Raw genomic sequence first — 20,933 nt, 5'->3', positions numbered from 1 at the left:
TAATCAGTTCAATCTTTTTGATTTGACTGTTGGTCACAAAAATATTCCAGGTAGGTAAGTTTTCTTGGCAGGGCTGTGGGGTTTTAAGTGCAGATTACTTAGTACTGAGTTAGGGGAGAGCTTTTTAGAAAGGTAGTTTTTTTAACATCTTGGCTATTATGTGAAGTATCTCCAAGAAAACAACTGGCCATGCAGTCCAGCAAGTTACGATGCTGTGAACAGACTTAATTGTAGTGAGTCTCTGGTACAGAGTTACTAAGACGTTGACATATATGTATTTAAAATTTTAAAATTAAATGTAATTTCCTACATTGGACAGTGTTGCTGGTAGAGGCAAAGAGCATCATTATTTTTCTTACAAACTCTTATCTAGTGTTTTATCCTTAATAAAAGGCTACGGTTATTTTTGCACACTGACTGAATATTTGGCCTTTAAGAGTATATAATTAGATGGAAGAGTAAAAGCAGTTGTTAAAGGACTGTTTTTCTAATGAAAATAGTTTGAAATCATATAATTTTAGTTTCTTCCGAATAGATGTGATTAGTGTGTTGGAAATAGTTTTACAGTGGATATAAAGGGAACAGTTGAGAGACAGTGGCTGAGAATGTGTCCAGCTATTTTTGTAGCTAACAGTTATATTTTTTGGTCTCTTTACTTAGATATTTCTATATAATTGAACAGCTAAATTACAATTGGATACAAAAACTATTTGCACTTAGTAATATTTACATTTTAAAATAGGTTTTATTGTACTAATTGATAAGTAAATCACAATGTGAGAAAAACCTAGCCTATATTATTACTTTGATAGAAATTTGAATATGGGATAGTATTGTCTGTATCATATAAAAATGTTTTCATGGATTTTTAGCTGCTGAAACTGAAATCAATAAACTTTAGTTACTGTTGTTGACTGGAACAAGTAAATCTGCACATTTCTGTTTTCTTCATATTACCTCTGCCTCTACATTCACCTAGTGTTTCTTCCAGCATTATGCCTTTCATGGTATTTGCCTTCTTTAGATCAACCTGTGAGGCACTCTTGGTGTGGGTTTTTGCATGTTCTTGTGGAAGACTTCCTTGATGGAGAACTGTGCCTCTGAGTTTGTGCAATTACTTTATGTTTTCTGAACAAACCCTAGAGAACCCCAGGCAAAATAAAATCCCAGGATTAGTAGAGTAGCCAGTGGGTCAGATCGTAATTTTTTTCATATTTTAAAAAAATTTGTCAGTAACTGATGATTGTGTTTTAAAGTAGATACAGAATGGTCTTCTGCACACCTCAATTTCATGTTAGATTAGTGACACCAGTGTATCCCAGATTGAATGTACATTAGTGAACAATATGGTCTATGTTCTGGATTACTTTGGAGAATGGAAAATACTTCTTGCTTGGTTGAGAAATTTTTAAAAGTTGAAAGGATTATGTTTATTTTAAAACTCTGGTACTTTGGATTTGAAAGAAACAAACTTGTAATATAGCCCAAATTTATTGTAATCTGTTTAGTTATTTGTATTAAATTAAGTGATTCAAAGGTGTTCATGTCTGCTGAAGTTTTAAAGAAAACAAAATCAAATTGCGGGGGATAATTGGTTAAACATTTGGAGACAGCGTTGATTGAAATATTAAGCCCATTTTGGGAGTAACGTATGCCATGGTTTCAGGGCAACTGTTTTCTTCACATCATTTTATTAATTTGATTTAATTCAATATCTGGTTATTTCAAGGCTGAGGAACTGATTGACAGTTGAAAAAATGGCGTAATTAATTTTCCCTTTTTAATTTATGTGTAGAAGAGATGGAAGAAGAAACGACTTATGTGACTTCTAAAGGTCTTGGTGACCAGAAGCAACTGGTTGTTTATTAATTATAGATTCCTTGTTTATTTCTGTAAAAGAAAAAATATTTTATATACTTTTTTTTCTGAGTATTCAGTGTTCTTTACATGATGATCCACTTGCTCATTTGTTTTATGGATAACAGTGAGTGATTTTTCCTTATCAGTATGACAGAGGTAGGCTCTGCTCCCTTCCAGGTCTTCCAAGGAATGTGCTTCACGTGTGCTTCCATACTCCAGAGGACTCTCTTCACGTGGCGTGGTTGTCATACCTGGCTGCTGTAGACTTAATTTTATTTAATTTTTTAGGTTCTTTTCTCCTTTTTTGCTTGATTTTTTTTTCCGATACTTCAGCGCTCTGAGAATTTGCACCCTTCCTTGGAGTGGTGTGGCTCTTCTCTCAGTGCTTGTACGGAGCGGAGAGGTCTGTGTCAGCGCTGTGCCATTCCTGTTGTCGGGTAGGTCATTTTCTGCAAGGGAAATGCATGGGTCTAAAGAAGTCCCCATTCAAGGTGCAGTGGGCATAGCAGGATCCTGGCATGGCTAGCTCTGATCCTCACCCTTCTCCAGAAAGGCAGGGAAGAGGGGAGGTTCCTTGTGGAATCCCCTTTGCTATTCCTGACCTCTCAGCGGCATCTATGCTATCTTTCTTCCTCTGGGCAACCGTCGGGGTGCTGTAATGCATCACTATCATCAGCACAGCTTCGCTGTAAACACCTTTTTCTGAGGATGAGGCACGCTAGCCACTGGCACTGTTTGCTCGTGCCATGTACTTAAAGAAATATCTCCTGCTACCTTAATGACTTTCACTTTGCTTATAGCTTCTGTGACAGCAAGCAGAGAAATTCTAGCTGTTTGAGCTTTTGCTGCAGACAAATGTGTTTGTCAGTTCACTGGAGGCAACGTGTGTCCCATTATCGTGCCTGTACCTTTAGGAAGACTCTTTGTGCTCCACCTGGAATGTAGGCACTGGACTGCTGAAGCACAAACGCTAATGTTACCAGGGTTTGCTCCCAGGCTAGAAAAAGCCCAGGTAAAACATGGAGCCATCTCTCCGTGAGCAGTAACTCATCTGAGGGAGAGAGATCTTGATAACAAGATCCCTGACCAAGCCACTACATTAAGCTGGTTTGTAGGTCCACTTTTCCTATGATTTTCAGTGCTAATTCTCACATGGGAAGCATTGGAAAGCAACATTTTCCTTTGCAGAGGGTAAAGCCTAGCTTTTCTTGACCTGCTTCACAGGAGCACATGCCCTTACTAAGTCTTCTTGGAGGTGTTCACTGAGCCCAGTACCTGACTATGGGATGTTCTTTGGCATGTTGTATTGGTGATGATTTAATTCCTAGCCAATGTGACAAGTCTGTTGGCCACCTGTTTGCTCCAGCAGCATCGTCAACCTACGGTGAAGCAGCTGGCACATTAACTCTGCCTTGTAGGTGGAACTCAAGGGTTTTGCTTCACCACCATGCTCCTCGTATCTCTAGCAGCAAAGGCTACAGGAGATAGATGTGGACCATTACATGGACTCTGAAGAACAGAGATCAGAAGCTATTGGACTTTGCGGGGGAAACAGGCCTATTGGTTGGCATGGTCTCCAGACAGTGTTAGGCATGGTCACCAGCCTCCTGGTGTAATATTCGGCTCCTATTCCTATGGAATGAAGCCAAGGTCACAGCTTTCATTGCTGTTTCCACCTTTATATCTTTATTACTGCAGTGCTCATAGGGGGAAAAAAAAAGGCAGAATTTCCATTGCCACAATATATTGGCCTCATCTACTCCCACCTATTTCCATAACCCTGGTCAGCACCTCTGAGTGTCATCATTCCTCCTCTCTTTGGTTATACCCCTGGTCCTTTCCTCCTTTTGGCATTCAGCTAGCTCTTTTCAGCAGTGCTTGGTCTTCTGTCCTGCTGGCCACACTGATTTTGGAGGTTGTCAGTGAGAGCCAGCCAGTGTGGTTTGGCATGTTGGTAGCTACTCTCTCACTCAGCTCCCTTTGAAGAGAGAGGGTTGCTGGGACTCGGGGGAGCCCCAGCCATCTCTTCTGGCTCAATGGGAAAAGACTCCACAGCAGTGGTTATTCTGTGAAACCCAAACTGAAATGGAAATGGCAGGCAATCTGGGGCTTGAGGTGTCAGGTTTCCTTTATCTGAAAAACTTGCATTGTTGACTTTTGGCAACCGCACTCTGGCTTTTTACCAAAGGCATCTTTGCGTAAGCCTCTGAATTTGCAAAGTGTGTATTTTTGGATTGCCACAGGAGTGTTTCCTGGACAGTTTTTATGTTCTGTGATAGGTCCGTTAGTAATTCAGGTTAATGCTTCTTGAGTTGTCAACAGTAGCCAGGGCTTTTGGAAATACTTGCCCATGCTGCTTGCTTTCTTCAGATATGGGGCTGGGGAGGGGAAATGATGGATTAAGCTCAGGGAGACTCAGAGCAGCAGTTCATCCCTTTCCTTGGGCTTAGTATGGACGTAGTACGCTCAGTCTCCGGTGAATCAGCCAGAGTTGCGGATGATACGAGTCCGGTTCCCAGCATTAACCGCGGCAGCGGTTGAAACAGCGCTGGCCAAAGCCTTGCTCCTTCAGAATGGGTTTGCTGCCTTTGAACTCCTGGCTCGGCATGGGTTTGTGCTGTGGCAGGGGTTGGAGCCAGCCTGGCTCTCCCAGGCCACACAGCACCCGGAGCCCGTGTCGTCCTCTGTGCCAGCCTTAGCCTCCGGCAATTCCAGTTGTGGGTTCCTCCTTTTCATTTTCCCAGGGCTTGCTTGCTCAATAGACGAGTGTGATCTCAAGCAGAGTCCCACTCTGTAACATGGCAGCTCTCCCTGCATGCCTGTGCAAGCACAGCCGATTCACCTCCACCATCGGGAGTGTAAGTCTCCTAGCTGGGGTGGGATGTCCTCTTTGAGAGCCCAGGGCCTTGCTGGAAAAAGAGGTTTGAATGACGGTGTGACAGAGTTCAGAGCCATCAAGAAAGCCCATCCAAATGGTTTGCTTCCTCAGAGCAGAGGAGTCGCTCCATCCCTGAATGCCAACTGACTTTTTAATTTTTATGTCTACCACATTAGACTTCCCAGAGGGTCCCTGAGATGCTTTTTCTTGCAGTGAAACATGGATGCATCTCTTTCTATTTGGAGATTATTCTGATAGATAGCAGAATGTGTGGGAGCTTGCTACCCAATATGCAAAAGCAGATGTACTTTTGTTGGTTGGAGCTGGCTCTTTCCAGCTTCAACTGTGTTTGTAGCTATCTGCAGAGCAGATATTCAGGGTTTTGTTGGTATTCATTAGGCACAATGGACTTACTGAAGCACCCAGAAATGGTGCTGTGTTCAGTAGAGCTGTGTTAAATCTCCATTAGCCTCGAGGACCTCAGGGCTGATTTCCAGGTAATGATTGGCGTGTGGTGTCCTGCTTCAAGCCCCCCATGGTGTCGATGGTCACGGGGGCCTTCAAAACCAGAAAGAAGGGTATCGCAAGAGCTGGATTTCTTTGAGGTACTATGGGATACCTGTGCAGTCATCTGCCACCCATTTTCATTCCTCCTCGTTAATTTTATTTTCTTTCTTTGTAGATTGAGGGGAAATAAGGGTTCCCAGGCAGGGTCAGGGGTACAAATACTGGTAAGGGAAACAAAAAGTCCCCGGTTCCAGCTGCTTATGACTCCCAGTTTTAGAGTACCAGCAGGTATGTGAAAGCCCAAAAGCTCCCGTTGCTGGTCAGTAACCTTATTTAAGTTGGCACAACATAACTGGAATAACATCCTGCACCTTCTGGATGTTTTTAGTGTATTTCTGTTTCTGACCAAATGGAGTTCACAGGTATTCCGGTTCAAATTCTTACAGGTTTTTATGTTAGAAAATGATAATAATATCCTATTATTTTCTACTCCAACTGTATGCATTTTAAAATAAATATAATCGCTTAAATATGTAGCCTTCCCATCTGAATGGCAAAAAGGCCAGTTACATTTGATATTAAAGTTATATTAAGTTGCAAATTAACATTGTTTTAGTGGTTACTGGTAAATGAGAACCTGAGCATCTCTCAGAAAACAGCTGATGCGGAAATGCAAAACAAAGGGGGTTTAAAATTAATTATTTAAATTGGCATGTCCTATTACATTATTTAAACCAGAGTATAAATCTGCCTAGCATAGGTTTGACTCAAATGGGGATCTCTCAGTTGTGGATTTACGAGAATAAGTTACAATTAAAAAAAAAATTACAGTATCTGATCAAGATTGTAATATATAGTATTTATAATTTCTACCAAGTATTTGATTTGATGGGAACCAAACTGGTGCTGCCATTGCCAAAAGCCGATCCTCATCATTTATTTTGTGGTCATATAAATTTTCCTTTGCCTGCTTCTTTAGTGGTATCCCAAATTGTAACTCTTTTTAATGGTCAACCTATCTTGGCTTGAATTTTCCCATGCCTGAGGTCCACAATGCTGATTTAGCAGAACACAAACTTTGAAGAAATTTCCTTTTCTCTGTGCTGTTTATTATATCCTTTGCTTCGCATGTAGACCAAGCTCTGAAGCTTAGGTCAACGAGAAACCACCGTTGTGGTTAGGCTGGCTCGTGGGAAGCGGCACTGAAATGGTTCCAGTTTGTTTTTCTCCTGGGTCCGGGATGATTCCCACAGGTCAAGCTGGCAACTTCTGGCTTTTGAAATTGATGTAGATACCTCTCAAATAACATGTCCTTTTTACCTGTATCTGCACAATGGTGGTTCTTAGTCTAGGCAGGGTGAATGGTCCTTCAAGGAGAACTAGGGTGGGCTTAGCACTTACTCGGACTGTTTGGGTTTGAGATTTTCCAAGGCAGACATCAACAACTTGTCAGCTATAAAGAGAACATGAAATAATATTTTAAGTTCTTTTTATTTTTACTTTATAAAGTTAAATAAGTGCTCCAAGAAAGTTTCTGTGTTTGTTTATTCACTTCCTTAAAACCTTGGAATCCAGACCTATAAATATAGGCTGACTTCATGTTTACAATTATGATCTCTCTCACTTGAATTGATTGACGCTACTTGTAAAAAAAAAAAAAAGAAAAAAGGTATGTTTAGATCTGCAGGAAAAGATTAATATTCTTCCTGTTACAATATGTTGCTCTTGTACATAAGGGAAAGCCAGTGTGAAAATATCAACCTCTCTGACTTTTCTAAACCTAGGAAGCCTGTTTGCCAGCTATTACAGAAGTAAAAGGAAAGACTTTGCAACCAGGCTTAAGAGATGTAGCTTTTCACAAAGTTAGCAGCTGTATTGCAAGCTTAATAGTAGTTGGGTATCGATGTTAAATAAAAAGTCAGCATTTCTTACAAAGAATTGTGGCCTGACACAATTATTTTCTTATTGGGGATTTTTAATGTCATTTCTGCATTGCAGATTTCTAGCTGGAATTTTGCCCTAATTCTTTTTAGAGGATGATGTAGGCTTACTAATCCATGTGAGTTTTCTTAAGAAATGTAAACCACGTTTCAGATTTACAAAATTATCCCTGAATATCACCTGCAGCTGAATTTAACCAATTTAGAAAACTTTTGCCTCCTTGTTAAGAAATACCCTTCATTCAAACTTGAAAAAATAGATGCGGTAAGAATTATGTTTCCAAACCTAAATCAATGATTTGGTTTTTCTCAAATGTTCAGGTTGCAGAAAGTTTACCGATTTAATTAATTAAGTTTATTATGTTGGAATATGATGCCATGGCTTTGAGTGACTCAGAATGGAGTAAAAACTAACAGTTAAATTTAAAGCATCATTTATTTATAAACCAGAAAAGTGTCCAAATAAATTTGCATCTGCCAGATTTTTAAACTGTGACAATGCAGTTTTGATTTATGTTCCTTTTTGCTGAATAAAATGGCTTAATTGCATTACATAGTATTAAAGCGAATATTTTATATAAAGCTAAGTCGTGTGCTTTTAGGCAAACATTATTTTTGCCTTGACATACATGCAAAAATGTTTCCCACTTAAAGGAAAGTGGTTGAAGGAATTTGGATTGGGTAATTTAGGTTGAACTGTTGAAAGCAAAGTTGCTTGCTTAGGCATCAATCCAGTCAAAACTCGTGCACATCTTTAAATCTTTAACTTTCTGCAGTCTGCGTAGCCTGTGAGACCTCTACTGACATGGGTAAAGTAACAAGCATGCAACATCTTTCCCGAATTGGATGTATGTACCCTACCATCACATGCACTTGAATTCAGTGTGTTTAAGTGTGCTTCCAAATAGAAGACCTGGGGCTCCTCAGAGATTACCTGATGGCACCAAAATGCTCAGCTGGAGGTCAAAAAAGACATCTCCTTCCTCGTCTATGCCTATGCTTGGGGGAAAAAAAAAAAAAAAAAAAGGAATGTTTTGTTGCTTTTAACATCAGCTTCATTGGATTGGTTTGTCTCACTAGTGCAGTTGTGACGCAGTGTTGTGTTTTATCAGTGCCCACCCCCAGCAGAATTCTTTGCTTAAGAGGAGGCAGATTTTCACCTACTGAATAAGGCTGTGGACTCGCATTGATGCTTCTCGGTGTTGTCTTGTGTGTTCTCCTGTGCCGGAGTGAATTTTATCCCCGGACTGCCTGGTGTAAGTTATAGCCCTCTTTCTATCCTCTGGAAGTTTGCATGTTCAGATGTGACTGTGCTGAATGATAGGATGTCTATTTTAGACTTCAGCCTGTGTTTACAATCAGGAGGGTGAGTTGCTGGAAGAACTTAGCTCCTTTTTCTTTTGAAACAACTTTTAAATACTGGGTGAGTTTTAAAGATTTCTCTGCATGGCTTTCTTTTATCAAACGTGTTTTCCATAACCATGAGAACTTGTTTTCTCTGAATGGATCTTAAAAATCTGTAGTGTCGAATCATAAAAACCACTTGCTTGTTAGAAAGACTTTGTTCAGGCACTGAAGGATCAAATTGTCCTTTAGTTAGAGGAAAAGATATTTATCAGCAAATGCAAAACAAGCACTTGTTGATACTTTACCTATCTAACTTGTTTGTAGAATTGCTGTTTAAATGTGACTGCTGTCTGTGTTTTCAGAGAATGTTTTCACCAACAGAATTTCATGCTAAATATTTTATATGCATTTTTGACCTTTCAGTACTGGGCAAAGAGTTTGATAGGGACTAAGAAAATGAAGCATCGTCTGGAAGTTTTGGGAGCTGGCGGTGACAGCAGTCCCCCTCTGCGATGTTAAACTGGGTGGGAGTCCTTGGAAAGCTATCAACTTCTGTCTTGTTTCCATATCGAGTAGTAGCGTGAAGTATGCTTAAGCACATTGTGAACATGTTAAAACAGGAACTGATTGACACAAAAACTGCTTCTGCAGATGTGGTAATTGTGTTTTGTTTTTTTTTTTTTTTTTTTTTTAAGTCAAGGGTGCTTTTTGTGTACTGGAGCATTAAACTTGCATCATGCTTGGCCTTGTGACAAGTCCTGTGCATGTAATGTAGAGCCATATAGGGATGTTAGCCTTGAACCACTTGAATTAATACCACCTTTCATATCATAAGTGTAGTATTAGTAATTTAAAGTAGATAATTTGCGAGCCGTGTGGCCTGAGAACAAACTGGAAACGATAAGGGACTATTGGTGTGAATGATGTTAGTAGCTTTGGTCATAAATCAGGCTTGGTTTCTCTGCAGTGCTGTGTTTAGTACCAATAGGCTGGAATGCCGGATCTGGTATGAGTTTATATACATGGGTGGGAAGCCTGACAGATCAGTTTTATGTAAAGAGCAACATAGAGAAATTAGAGAGGTATGGAATAACCTCCTAGAAGCTGCTGTCTGGTAAGCATTTTAGACAGACTCGTCAGCCACTGGTAACTAGAAGTGAACCTGCCTGTCAGTATAAATTCAATGCCACTGTCTATCATGAAACGGCTGCTGTTCTCAACTCTGCAGGGGAAAAGAAATTGTCCTCTGTCTGTCTTGTCATAATGCAAAGTGGAGTAGTTGTAAGAGTTATCTTGAGAAATGCTACACTAGCTGCTGTCTTTTGATTTTTACTCATACTTGGGCAACAACAAAACAGTTAAAAGCAGGACCTCGCAGAATCTCTGTCCCATCCGGAGTAGGAGAAAGTTTTCAACTGCTGCATGGGGCAACTTCTGAGAGCAGAAGAGCTGCATACAGCATGATTTATATATGGTATAAGCTGCATACGGGATGATTTATATACCTTTCAATGTTTCACGAGCGCAGTAGGTTCTTCCCTAATTTTCTTTGAAGAGAAGACTAAAGGACATTTATGGGGTCTCTGCTTGTTTTCTTTATGTCACACAGTTGGACTGCAGGTGGGTAATGCACTCTGATTGCTTCCCTAGACTTTGAACTTCGTCCTGAGCTTTTATTTAACCGTTCGTCCCTGTTGTTAGATCTTTCTGCATTCTCTTTAGCAACGATTTGTTTGGCAAAAAAAATAACAACGGACAACTTTGGTTTTCAAATTTCTTATCATTTTTTCCCTAAAAACTTGTCTAGGCTTAGAAGTGAACTGTGAGCAGTTTCCAGAAGAGCTGTCTTCGTAAATGTCCATATATAAACATGTCCTAAAATGATCTCATGGTTACCAGGAGATCCTGACTTTTTCTTGAGGATTCACTTGCCGTTCTGCGTGAATCAAGGTGCTTCCTTACCTAGGTTTTGTTTTCATCTCTGCCTTAGGGAAGAAATAGCACTTTGTGTTGACAGAGTTACAACAAGTTGTTTAGCTAGCAACAAAATAAAGTCTGAGGGGGGTGTCTGGATCATCTGCCAGCGAGGCAGCAGGACATGCTTAGCATTTCCAAAACTCCGATTTTTCTTACTGAGGTACAGGTTCTGTAAGTTTCTAAGACCACTGAAACAGTGAAAAGCTTCAACTCAGACCTCCTAAGTATGATACTCTAATTATGGATCATAAGAAAACTGTATTAGCTAAAAATCTTGCCTTAACGCAGAATTAGCTTCTTACCACTTGAAATTTAATCTCTGCACATCTCCCTTTGCTCTAACAGCCATCAGAGATGCACGCTCCAGCTTCAGGTCCTGCAGCTCCCCGGTGCTAACTAACACAGTTCCTCTGCCCTGCTAATGCCCAAGGGTGAGTTTGCAGCACGGCCACTGCAGTGCAGGCTGGGCTGGTTCAGGAAGAGTTATCCACAGTGTAAACAGAAAAATGAATTTTTCCACCCAGTGTCTGCTGCAGGAGCGTAGCACACCCGACTGCGGAGCCCTTGGTGGAGAGGCAGTATCAGTCCCGCAGGTAAATGCAAGGATTTCCTAGCATCTAGCGGGTCAGGTTGAATTGCATTTGGCATGCATAGAGGCGTGTTGAAGAGATACAAATAAGCGCAGGAGAGAAGCAGGCTAGTGACTTCCAGCTGTCACGCAGAGAGCAGAAGATCTGCCATTCCCTACTGTATGGTGTTTTTTCCAGTTTCTTTTTTGTCCCAGTAACAACATGAAATACCACAGGCTCTTGGGTTAGATTAGGTGATGAGGGGCATAGCTCAGCGTGTCTGAGCATGCCAGATGTATTTTGGGCTCTAGAAAGAGGCATGCTACAAGATTTAGTCTGTATTTAGTCACTGGCCTACTTTGCAGGATATTTTGCATTTCTGAAAACTTTCTCAGCAGAGATGTATCCTTTTTTTTTTTGCTTTCTTTCTTTAAACATTTAACATCTCTTACAGTTATTTAAGGTTGAAATTAGTAACACCTAGCCATTCAAATGCTGCCTTCATGTTAATTTTTAAAGTGTGTTTATCCCTTTCCTTTTTTCCTTTTGATTTTCATCTTGTTAAAGACAAGGCTCGACTGTTGCTGTGCTCTGTCAATGGTGCATACGCAGTGGGTGTCAAGTCGAGCCTCCCAAGTTTTGGAGGAAGCTATTTTGAACTGTCGCCCTGCATAAAATGACAGGAGCGGTGACTTCTTACTTAAGACATCCTTTTCTCCCGTGGCCATATATCCCATTTCACAGGGAGGGAGTTTATGTAGCTGTCTCTCTGAGCTGTTTGCCAAGAGCCCTGCTGATAGACTTTGGGAGACTCTTTGGCTTTCACAAGGAGCCTCAGGAGCACACATACACACACTTGAAGTCTTAATTTCTTTGGGACCATCTGGAGTTCTCCCCCCTCCCAGGGAGGCTAATAAAGGCAACCTTGTGACTTAGTGGTTTATTTTGGAAGCTGCAGGAACTCTCTGTGGCTGGAGGACCCAGATTTGGCAAACGTTGTCCCATGAACTCCATTGTGGTGGGGGGAATGTCACAATCCCCCTGTTCTTCCTTATCCCAGAAATTGGGTTACCGCAGTAAATTGGTAGGTTGGTTGATAAGTGGAGAAAAGACAGATCTCTGTTGGGAATAAGGGTGTGCTTTCATCTTGTGGGTCTGAAGGAAACGGGTCTCTCATAATCACAGGGTATGTGGATGCATGCATGGGGCTCAGTCAGCTTTGCCCATTTTCAGCAGAGGAAACTGGGGCACCGAGGCTAACTTGGCAAAGGTGCTGTGTAAATCCATGCAGGATGAAGAATTTAATCATTAATCTCCAGGATAAAGGAAGGACCCTAGTCCAGAACTTCATCTCCTAGCAAAAATCTGATATACATAATAGAAGTTTTTAAACAAATGAATTTAATGGAGTTTTGTCTTCCTTCCCAGGCAAACAAGTGCTAACTCTAATTGTTTCTTCCAAATATTGTTAGCCTTTTCTGTCCTTGTCAAGTCCTTTTCCACTCAATGGGCTGAGTGCTCATGAATTATAAAAAGGCAACAAGTCTTCAAACATAAATGTATTGGTGCTTCATTTTCTCATGTTATCTCATAGTATAAAAATCCTTATACAAATGTTTTTAGCTGTTAAGACCTTCCAAGATGTTATTTTAGAGTGTAAGGCATTCAAGGATTGATGTCTGCTCCATGTCTGGAAAAGACTGGAGCAACAGTTGTTCAGCCAGTTTGGAGCCTGGAGAAAGAAAGAGGGACATCTTTTCTGCTGAATATGTATATTTAGAGAAAGCATCAATCCTTGACATCAACTTAAGGGTTTTCTTGGAAACACTTACATATAGATGTGATATTTTCCTGTTGGTTATTCTCAAGTATCCAGCATTTCAGGAATATGCAAAATCTCTTTTAATTTTTAACTTTGCCATTATTTCAGATGTTTCAGAGACCCTTCCTCATTGCTACCGCAGGACCTACATTGCATTAGGGTCATCAAAAGAAATTAAGCATGGCCTTGAAACTGTGGATGTGGGTATATTGTGTGAGACTGAAGCGACTGTGGGGAAACTGAGAGAGAGCAGGAGGTGGGCTTGGGGATTTTTGTCTGATATCCCCTGATCTCTTGAAATGCTTTTTAAAACGTATGGAATTGGGTGATGGATATTTGCTGCTAAATGTTCATTTAACCCCTTGCCACCTCCAAAATGACACTTCTCTGGAGCCAAACAGCATGGATAGGAAAGCAGAGGGTGGTATGGGATGTCTTTGTGGCAGCTGCTAGCAGAAGAGGAGCAGCCCTCAGAAGAGGCAGATGGTTTGGGCAAATTTGCTTCTAGCTTTTGACCGTCATGACATCGGTGTGGGCCTTAGCGCTCCGCTTAGCAGTCTTTTGGATGGTGAAGGTTTTATTTTTTAAAGTCCCTTTCCTTCTGCCCATTTTTTGGTTTGAAAGAGCTCACTCTTTTTTCAGATTAGCCTAATTAAGGACTAATTGAGATGTAATTCAAAAGGCGATCATAAAACTGAAACTATCAAAAGAACTACTAAAATATATCTCTAACAATGGTTTGAATATAATAACTGTTAGTAATTGGTAATGATCTATAGGAAAGAGCAGAGCACTCAACTTTTTAGTTAAACTGTTTTTTATAGCCTTCTCTAGACCTGAAGGGATATATGGGAATATTGCAATTCTTGTGCTGTTTCAGTGACTGAGAAGCTGTAAGAAAATTGTATTCCTACTGCATGGGAATTGATAACAGTAATAGATGAATATTAATGCTCTTCAAGAGTATTTTCAGTGGCGTTTCCGAGATAGACATATAGATAAAATCATTTTTCAAAGGAGTGCATCCCTGGCTGCAGCTGATAAAATGGTGAGAGCTCTGCTGAGGTCGGTGGAGCTAGGTGATGTACATCAGCTGGGAATTCAGGCTGTATGGTATGGTCTAGATATTCTGCAGGTCTTATATTCACTGGGTGCAAAAAGCCAGGAAGAGTCCTCCTTCTAGAAAGAGGGGTTATTGCACTGCTTGGTGAATTCAACACAAACAAAACCCCCAACCTTTCTAAATCCTTTTAAATTGCTCAAAAGATTTTCTCCGTCAGTGATACTGCAAGAAACATATTGCTTTAGAAGTGACCTAATTTTAACCTTTTCTGAATTGCTTTATGATTAGAACAGTCACATGCCGAGGTAGGACCCCATTAGTGGATTTAAATCATCTGTTTACTTGTGAAAACGCACATTGTTACGGGCTCCACTGAGTATTCCTTTTTTTTTTTTTTTTAATTTTCTTTTATTTTCTTTTTTTTTTTTTTTTTTCTGTTGCAGGACAGAACATCGCAGTTGTACCAGTTTGGGAGCAAAATATGGAATGTGTTTCACTGCTGACCGAAGGCAGCCAAATGAACAGTATTTATAGTAGTTTGAAAATCAGCAGTTAGCAGTTTCTTCACATTCTAACACTACCCAGCACTTTCCAGAGAGAACTCATTGTTTACAAGAAATCTGCTTTCCAAATCCGTTGCGGTGCCCTCCAGCCTTGACTATTAACTATTTGCAAAGGGGAAGCTAATCTACGGTTTGAGGAAAGATGGCAATGGATGAGTACCTGTGGATGGTCATTGTGGGTTTTATCATTGCTTTTATTTTAGCCTTTTCAGTTGGTGCAAATGATGTTGCCAATTCTTTCGGAACGGCTGTGGGCTCTGGTGTTGTTACTTTACGCCAGGCTTGCATTTTGGCTTCAGTTTTTGAAACCACTGGCTCAGTATTACTGGGAGCAAAAGTAGGAGAAACAATTCGGAAAGGTATCATTGACGTTAACCTGTACAACAGCACTGTCCCACTGCTGATGGCAGGAGAAGTGAGTGCAATGGTTGGTAAGTAATACTTTTCTATTCCAAGTAACATGTATTTGTCATCCTGTTTGTTGTGAATATTGTTAATTTAAGCCTTCCCGTCTTCTGGACTTGCACGTCTGATTTTGTGTGAATGCAGGGGCCTGTATTCCTTTTTTAGTCTCCTATGTTTTTTAAATGCTTCTAATCATTTACATTTTTCAGTGGTTCAGCCATTTAACTAATAGAAGAAAAATTTTTTTTTAACATAGTGGATCATATATATGTATTCCTAGTGTACTGTAAAAATTATTTGGAGATTTTTATGATGGTAAATGGAAAATATGTAAGCATAGCATTTGTGACTATACAGAAGATCCTACAGAAATAGCAGTTTGCAGTGAATACATATGAGAAGGAATTACCTAATTAATTTTTTAAAAATTACAGAAAATTCAAACATATTTCTTAAACTGATTGTCTAGCTGAGCGTTTGCAATTAATCGTACACTTCACCCTTGCACATGGCAAAACTAAAGAAGCAGTGAAGACAGATGGTCACACATTCCAGGTCTTTTCAATTTTTCTGACTCAAACTAACAGCAGTTCAGCGTACCTTAGAACCTTCTCTGCTTTTGTTTGCAGTTAAATTAATCTCTGTTAGAACAAATAGCATATTCTGAGGTAAGTAACATTAAGCCACAGTATTTACTCTTTGTTTATATGCAAGAGGCTTTGTGAGCTTTTGGAGAGCTCCCTCAAGAATCAATACCAAACCTGCTTTTAAAGGGCAGGAGGCAGCAGGAAGGAAATCCTTTCACTGTGGGAGAGGCAGCCCAGGCAAGGGGCCAGCCTGCACATCCCACCACCACTTCAGTCTGACAGGTCCGTGGCATCCCATGACAGGGCAACGTGATTTATACGAACATCGCTGTGTCCTCTGTTTGAAAGAGATGCTCCACTCAGAGATTTTCTTCCTTAAACCTCAGTAAACCTAACCTAAATATTAATTCCACCTACCCCCCTCTAACCTCCCCACAGTTTTCAGGCAGGACCTGCATGTGAGATAGGTGAACCTGTGCAGAGGTCTACTACATGTGGTTATTTTCCCATTTCTTTGGGGAAGTGGGAAAACTTTGCTGTAATTTTAATGGATCAACATGGGCAGTGAGTGCCAGTTTCTGGACTTGTCTGAGGTGGCTTTGTGTGCTTGAGAGTAGGGAGGTGGTTCCCTTGGGCTTTTGCAGCTCCTGAGCCTCCTGAAAGTTGTCCACCTTCCCCTGCCCAAGGGGAAGAGGGGTTGGTTAGCGAGAAATTGCTGCTGGGACTGCAGCCACTTCCCCAAACGGTCGCTCTGTGAGGTTGCCAACTTAAACCACATCAAATGCTTTTGGGCACCCCCCATCAGTTCCTCTTTCCCGATGTCTTGCGAGGTCAGCTGCAGATTTCTGGTCTTTCCCTCAAGCTGTAGGGTGCCTTCTTAGTACCGCTCCACTTGCATCATTTAGCCTTCTGCTTCCCGAGATAGCTCCGTTATTTCCCACAGGCGTGTGCAGTGTACACCGTCTGAAATGTAAGTGACCTGCATCTTTTGACCTTCACATTCTTGATACCCCCGGACCCTGTTGAAGGAAGGGTCCTTTCCCTTTTCTGTATCTATTTCTGGCATCCTGATCCTGGCCAGGCAAAGTTTTAAGTCTCAGATGCCCCCCGTGGAGGCAACTGGCCAGAAGCTCAAAGAAAACAACTTATTTGCATGCGTATTTACATAAGCCTGTGTGAACTTCATGACCAGTTGCATTCCCTTCCTCCAGTAAGGGCATTAAGAAGAAATTCCTCATTTTAAATCTCAGAATTAATCACAAGTTACAAACTGCAGATTTTGATTTTTTTTTTTCCCCCTGAAGTCCATCTCCAGCTTTTCTCTGGATGTATGATATTTTTTTCTGTGTTTTCTTTGAGCCTTCCTGGATGTTTTCTTTTCCTCTTTCTGTTTTTGCTCTGCATTTCCCGCCCTGTTCTCTCATGCCTCATGATCGTGTTTTTGCGAATGGACTTAGCTTCTGAATTTCGATGAGGCTTAAATGAGTCAACAGTCTGGGAGAGACCAAAAGTCGCTGTATCCTCTGTCCAGATGTTGGTGGAAGATCCTTTGATGCTTGCAGCAAACAGCAGATGGTGATTTTCAGGGCAACCTTTTCTCCTAAGAGAAAAGGAAGCAGAGAGCAACAGGATTAAGATTTTAAAACGTAACATTTTGTAATAATTTGTAGGGTATTAAAATGTTGTTTGTTAGGCAGTCGGGAAGTTAGGGACTGTTGCTCTTGGGAGTAAATTGTAGTACTTCCCTAGCCTTAACTAATTGCCAGGCTATTGTCAGGAATTGCCCGAGTGTTGTTCTAGTGGTCCTGGTGGGAGCTGAAGTCAGCAGCTTGTGCGACCCAGGAGATGCCACTGACAGAGAGAACACCCCAGCCAGGATTAGCAAAGCAAAGTACTAACCCAGTCTTGCGGGTGCCAAGGTACCTGACGGGGGCTCGCAGCTGGCACACAGCACCGGAGCCGCCGAAAGACGGTGCTGGCGACTCTTGGTCGGGGCAGTCCGCAGCCAGCCCTCTTTCTTTAGGAGGCAGCAACCAGGAGGAAAGGCTATGCGGCCATGGCGTCAGCGGGCATGAAGAGTCTGAATTTGGGGCTCCGTGACAGGTCTAGTGAGCCTTCTGCTTCCTAGGCTAGTTTGGCAAAGATAAAAATTGGGAGCATGCATTTTATGTTAAAGAGGAGTTAAGGCTTTGATGTAGGTAGTTAAGGCATTGCCAGCCGTAGAGGAAAGTCCTGCTCTGGCTTGATTTTTGTTTTCTGTTCCTTAATGTGCTTCCTTAAACTTCTTTAGACCATGCATTGTCCCTCTCAGATCAGTCCTCCACAACATTCCCTCTTGCTCTCCTGTTTGTTTTCAAGGTGAAGTTGATTAAATAAGAAATAGTGCCATACTCCTTCTATTTCCCCCCCCCCCAAGAACCCCAGCCCTCACTACACATTTGCAGTGCAGCTGTGGCTTGGTTGCATTTTCCCTATTTTTTAGGCTGAGTATTTTGTAATTACATATCTAAGGCTGGCTTATCTGTTTATTTGGCTTTTTACAGATGTTACCATCTGTTTTCTCTTTCACCTCACTTCTACTTGCTGGTCTCTAAGTTCATGTCAGAAGTTTCAAAGTGTATTTATTTTTATTTTAGTACAGGAGAAGAGAAGCCAAAAAATTAAAGAGCAGGTGTTCCTTGTTTGATCTAGAATTTCCAATAGCAATAGGAGTACCAGTTGTTTTGGGATAGTACCCCAGCAGAGATCAGTTTTACAAACTGGTTGACTTCCAAATGTAGCCGCGTATGATGCCAGCAAATCACTATTTGCAGATGGCTCCATTTCAAGACCTTCAAACCATCCTGTCCTGTTGGAATTGAGGATGGAGGCTGAGATTTTGAGTAACAGCGTATGTTCAGCGACCTTGCTTTATCACCTGTGTCTGCTGCAGATCTGTTAAGAGAGGTGGCACAAGCCAGAAAATACGGGATCTCTCATGGCAGTTGGATTGCTGGCATTGGGGCCTCTTGACACATGAAGATTTAGTCTTCAGGCCATGAAGTCTTAAGATGAAGAAGAGATCTTTCTAAGAATTCTCTAATATTAGGTGACATCCACAGAAAGCTTGTGTCACTGCCAAAATTATTTTGGTGTCCTGAGGTTAGCGCCACTGCAGGAGGAGCAGGGAACCTGGGTCCTTGCAGTGTGACAGTGAGTCAGAGCACGGAGCTGCGTGCTCAAGGACTCAGTGGCCAACTGTGGTCTGATCTAACTACTGGAGGTTGGGACTGAAAACAAATACAAGCCATACTCTCTGGCGCTTGGGGTTGGGGTTTTTTGGGGGGGGGGGTCAGTTCTGCACTCTTGACAAACATCCTTCCTTGGGATGTCTGTTGGGACACCAGACATCGCATTTACTTTATAGACCATTAGCCACCATCACTTAGTTCGGGGATCTTACTTCCTTATGCCAAAGGTATCTTTGGCTATTCCATGACTAAGGTAAGCCTCTTCTGCAGTTCTGAATTTCTCCAGTGCCACAATGAGCTGCAAATGAAGGCAGTGAGAGAGTCCTTATTCCCTCCTCAGTCCATTTTTCCTATAGAGGACTCTGGATGGCTGCACGTCACTGAGAAGAGACATAAAAACTCCCTGCCCCACAATTTGAGTCTTTCTGTGGTAGCATCTGAGTTTAGGAGCATGGGTAGTTGATTAGTGAAACGGTGGATGCCTCCTCACACTGATCACTTGGAGGCTTCCAGGTCCAGCTCTCAAGAACAAGGTTTTCTAAGCTCGATGCAGGCTAGGAGCAGTTTGTGTGTTTAATCAGACAGACTGTAAATACTGAAAGCCTTCAAAAAAAAAAAAAAAAAAAGGCAGAACTGCAGAACCGTTGTGCAGCGTAAAGAGCTGTTAGTAATAAAAAAATCATAAGTAAGATGCAGCAGTCAAAGCTGCTATTAGACTGTCTTAGTATCTGCTTTTAGAGACAGAACAGGAACAAAACTCTCTTTAGGAGATCTCTGTTGTGCATGTGGAGTGTAGGCAGTGCTCGTAAAAGAATGTGGGTACATGGCAAAGAATTTTCTGCACAACATCATTGTTACTGTTGTTGTTTATACCATATGGTTGGTTTTTTATCTAGGTTCTGCTGTTTGGCAGCTGATTGCATCGTTCTTGAAACTCCCTATATCAGGGACCCATTGCATCGTAGGTGCTACAATTGGATTTTCCCTGGTGGCAATTGGCACGCAGGGAGTCCAGTGGATGCAGCTTGTCAAGATTGGTAAGTGCTGTTTCCTTTTATGCATGAGGGTATGTGAAATAGTGTGCGCTGCCTGCAAAAAACATTCCCAGAAATCTGTTTTGTGCTGATACACTCCCTCCTTAAATTATTTTCCACCCCAGTCTTGTCATTCAGAAAATGCACTGATGCTATGTTCATTAAGGGCTGCAGTGTGTCTCCAGTGGAGAAAGGGGTAAGACGCAAGTTGCACTTCTCCAGCGGTAAGCTGAGGAGACAGTGTCCCTCAGAGACATGCTTCAAGGTGACATTCCTCCTCTTCTAATTCTTTTCGTGGCAGCTCATACCACCTCGTCTCTTGCTCTCAACAATGGTAGCCATCATGTGAATGCCCACAGTCATGTTTCTCCACCCACCAGCTTCAGGGAGGCGAAAGCTGGGCATACAGCACATGTTTAACTCACAGCCTCCCACTGCCAAGATCAGCAGAGCCAAGCAGGGATGTGAAGGAGTTTTCATTATTATTGTTATGGAAGCCTTGTAACCCGAGTCACAGCCTAAACCCTGTATTAAAAGGATTTGATGCTGAAGGCAGGGAAATCCAATTGAGCTTAAGAGAAGCTGGAGCAATGTGTATTTTTTTTTTAATTCTGTCAAAAGCAGAGGAGAGTTTGCAATGACAGCAGAATCAATCTGTTAACTATGCCACAAATGATAAATCACTCTGGATGAGATTTCCAAAGCACTGCCCTAATCCAGTTTTATTGAAATCAGTGGGAGTTTTGCCACCTACTTCAGTAAAATCAGTCCTGGACACTTGCAGATCTGGCCTGCAAAAAATGTACATGCATTATTCATTATATTTGATGCTTCTGTGGCATTTTGGAAATCGAGACTTTTACCCTGCGAGCAGCATGGCATCCTGCTAGATGCAGTTGCTTTCCACTTGCTTGCAACATTCGTGGTCATGATGATTAGGAAATTACAGGGCCTTCTTGGTCTGCTGTGCGTCAGACTACAAGAAACTTTCCTGATTAATTTGATTGCTAAACTTGCAGTATTATCGGGAAATGCTTTGGCTGATGTTTCTAATAGTGCCTAGCATTACTTTGACTTTCATGAGTGTAAGTGGGCATTGAGTTGCACAGTTGTAAGTAAACATAGGGAACATTCATTCTACTTGTACACGA

At 41.5% G+C, this 20,933-nt stretch overlaps 1 protein-coding gene across 7 annotated transcripts in view; it reads left to right on the top strand.

Moving 5' to 3' along the window:
- SLC20A2 (solute carrier family 20 member 2) overlaps positions 1-20,933 on the top strand; it is a 58,027-nt gene that overhangs the window by 10,929 nt on the left and 26,165 nt on the right. For 3 of the 7 annotated variants that reach the window (XR_012651139.1, XM_075033170.1, XM_075033160.1), the window contains exons 1-3: positions 8,298-8,441; positions 14,407-14,957; positions 19,645-19,785. Coding sequence is in view for 6 of the 7 variants with exons in the window: in XM_075033170.1 (XP_074889271.1) it covers positions 14,669-14,957; positions 19,645-19,785 (430 nt within the window). In the remaining variant the exon portion in view is untranslated. The other 4 variants (XM_075033132.1, XM_075033146.1, XM_075033153.1 and 1 more) reach the window with 4 other exon arrangements.

The sequence above is a fragment of the Buteo buteo genome, chromosome 1, assembly GCF_964188355.1.
Source record: "Buteo buteo chromosome 1, bButBut1.hap1.1, whole genome shotgun sequence".
Lineage (NCBI taxonomy): Eukaryota > Metazoa > Chordata > Aves > Accipitriformes > Accipitridae > Buteo > Buteo buteo.
The sequence above is the reverse complement of the archived record's forward strand: the minus strand, read 5'-3'. Positions and strand labels throughout refer to the sequence as shown.